Below are 3,179 nucleotides of genomic sequence, written 5' to 3'. Positions count from 1 at the left end.
GTCGTGTCATGGTCAGGTGTGTGGGGACTCTGGTCAGGAACACCTTGAAGAGCCCGTGGGAGATTTCGAAGAGCCTCAGAAACAAGGCACATGGGCGGGGTGGGGGGCGGGAATTTAAGGACATCTCCAAGCACGGCCTCCCATTGGACCAGCGCAGGGGTGCAGCCCTGTGGTTCTCGCCGTGTGGGGGCAAGCTTCCTCTAGGAGACAGGAGAGATGTTTCCTTCTTTTAAAAAAAAATTAGTATTTTAAAGATATCTTTTCAAAATATTATAAAATACACATAACACAAAATTGACCATCTTCACCAGGGTGAGTGCACAGCTCGGTGGCATCAGGCACAGTCACAGTGTCTGTGGCCGTCACCACCGTCACCTCCAAGACTTCATCTTCCCAATGGGAACTCTGTCCCCATTAAATTCTCACTCCTGGCCCTTCCCCCAGCCCCGGCCCCACCGCCTACTTCCTGTCTCTGTGGGTCTGTGGGTCTGATCCCTCTGGGGACCTCCCGTGAGTGGGATCTTATATGATTTGTCCTTCTGTGACTTTTTTCTTAAAGGCAGGACCACTGCCTGTTTATTCTAGTGCATCTGCAACGCATGGAGATGAAAATGGTCCATGTTCCCGGTGTGCCCCCGCCCCCACCCCCCACTGCCCTGGTTAACATTTGCGAGTGTCCCTCTAAGTCATTCTTCTCTTTGCAAAAGTGGGACTTTGCACGTGTACCCTGACAGCCCTTTACCATGCTACGTGGCCCAAACCGCATGGTTCCCGGGTCAAGGCACACGGAGCCCTGCCCAGCAGGGGACACGGCGGTGCCCGTCTGGCTGACAGGCACGCTGCCACTGGCCTCCAGCTCAGCACCTCGCACGTCTGGGTGGCCCTGTGGGTGCGCTTGGCCCGGGGCCTCAAAGGCGCCATGCTGAAAGGCTTTCGAGAGGCTGCCTAACAGGGACCTTTTTCTAGCAGTGCTGTAGAATCTCTCCTCACCGTACACCCTCCTCTGCCCTCTGCTCTCTGCTCCAGGCTCCAGAGTCCTGAGTGCAGCTGAGCGCGGAGTCGAAGACAAGGTCCTTCCCGGACATGGGCGTGAGCCCTCCCCGGTCTCCCTGTGCCAGGCCTCAGGTGAGGGGCTCTGTGGCCAACCACCCTGGCACCCCCGGCCGGGTCCTCAGGCCACTCTGCACGCAGCGTCTCTCTGTGCGCCTGCTTCTGTTGCGGTCCCCACTCGCAGACGAGGACACTGAGGGTCACAGAGGACCCCAGACGAGAAGGGGCAGAGCAAAGATTCGGACCTAGGTGCCGTTCTCTGGAGCTGGATTCCTAACCCTCTGCTTCCCAGCAGGGAAGGAGCCCAGGCGGGCCCTGCGGGGTAGGCTGGGGCTCACGGGGCAGGTGCGGGGCAGGCGCTGGGCAGGCGTCTGCTCACCGAGGTCTCCTGCACAGAGAAGGTCAGGTCCCTCCTGCATGGTCACCTGCCAGCCATAGAAGACCTCTGTGTGGGCTTGGTGTTCCATCTTGCAGGCAGGAGGCACTGTTCACCCGTCCCACAGGTGGCCCCACCATGCCGCAGCCTGGCTTTCCTCAGGAGGGGCTGACCGGTTGGCCATGGGGCCCCAGGCTTCCAGATGGCAGGGGCCCAGGGGCCAAGGGAGGCACCAGGGCTTGGCCCACACATTCACTCGCCAGGTGGGAGGGGTGAGGATGGAGAGGCAGACAGGAGCTGCTGCTGGGAGCCGGGGTGGCCAGGGCGGGCAAAGGTTGGTCAGCGCTGGAGTCGGGACCCCACTGGGTGGCTTGCCCCAACTAGATGTGTGAGCCACATGTGGCCCAGGCGAGTCTGAGGGGCTGGCCTGATTGGAGATGAGGGTCAGAACTCTCTCCTCGAGCCCAGCTCCAGCCTAACCGTGGGCACCAGCAGCTCCCCACAGAAGCAGGGGGCTCCCGCCCCGTTCCCATTCCGGCTGTGGCTCGTGGCAAACCTGCCTTTCCCCTCCATCCGCAGGGACCCCGATGGCCTCAGCTTGTCCCCCTGGTCGTTCTCCCCACGCCCACCCCACTCTCTGGAAGCAGGGCGTCGGCAAGGTCTTTTTTTTAAGTTGTAGCTGCTACATGTGAGACTTTGACAGTCTCCGCCCTCTCTGGGTCCACACGACCCCCCCTCCCCATCCAGCCAGGGCAGGGCTCGGCTATGCGAAGGCCCGGGGACCCCAGCTCTCACTCCTCCTCCCCTTGTTGACCCGCTGTTCCGTGTGGCCGGCCGCCACGCCAACAGTTTGCGTGCTGGCCCATGCCGTCATTTATTTATTCATGCAACAAACATAAGTGCGGTGGCCCAGCCGGAGCTGATGTGGGAGTCGGGAATGGGAGGCTGTTCCTGTCCTCGGGGGCTTTTGGCCACCAGACATTTGAGCGGAGTCAGGGTGCATGTGAGGGAGAGGTGCCCTGCAGTGGGCGTCCCCAGGGGTGGCCCCACCCAGAATGCCTGGAGGGGACTAACGGCCATGTGTGCCCCCTGGGCCCCTCACTCGGTGCCCGGACAGGTGTGCAGGACCAGACCGCAGGCAGGACTGGCCTGCTGCTCCAGAGGCCCCGGCCGGGGAGCCCCTGTGTGTAGGGTCCCCGCTCACCTTGCCGCTCTCCCTCCCCTCCCGTCTCCCACAGTTCCACGGGAAAAAAACAAAAGCACTAAAAACAGTTCTTGCAGAAGAGAGACGGACCCCAAGTCGCCCACCCCTCAAAGAGCCACCAGAGACACGGGTAAGGCTGGGCGGCCGGCCCGGCGGGGCTCGGGGACGTGAGCTTGCGGTCTGGCTCACCGGGTGGACACATGGCTTTCGTTTCTGACGTGGAGGGCTGGTGGCCAGCATGTCCACAGGGGGCATGTGGGACCTGCAGGGGCGGGCTTGAGTTGGGGGGGTCTGCCGTGCACGAAGGAGGGGGAGCGTTGGCATCTGCGTGTCAGGTGACGGTGGCACCTGCCTTCTGCAGAGCACCCGCTGAGTCCTGCCGGTGCAGGGGGCCGCCCCTTGTGACGAAGTGAAAGCCCGCAAACCCCCAGGTGTCCCATCGGGTCAAAGGTCTCTAACGACCCAAGGCGCCCGGCCACGGCCCAGCGCTTGTCCACAGCGGCCCGGCTGGAGTGCGCGGACATGCGTGGGCGCGTGCGTGGGAGACGG

The 3,179-nt window shown here is 62.5% G+C and overlaps 1 protein-coding gene across 1 annotated transcript in view; it reads left to right on the top strand.

Moving 5' to 3' along the window:
• CCDC187 (coiled-coil domain containing 187) overlaps positions 1-3,179 on the top strand; it is a 29,665-nt gene that overhangs the window by 7,558 nt on the left and 18,928 nt on the right. The window contains exons 4-5 of the mRNA XM_025051255.1: positions 1,027-1,125; positions 2,665-2,769. Of these exons, the coding sequence (XP_024907023.1) occupies positions 1,027-1,125; positions 2,665-2,769 (204 nt within the window). The remainder of the gene's footprint in view (positions 1-1,026; positions 1,126-2,664; positions 2,770-3,179) is intronic.

This window comes from Pteropus alecto, unplaced genomic scaffold (genome assembly GCF_000325575.1).
Source record: "Pteropus alecto unplaced genomic scaffold, ASM32557v1 scaffold67, whole genome shotgun sequence".
In the NCBI taxonomy this organism is placed as follows: Eukaryota; Metazoa; Chordata; class Mammalia; order Chiroptera; family Pteropodidae; genus Pteropus; species Pteropus alecto.
This window is presented reverse-complemented; position numbering and strand designations above follow the sequence as displayed.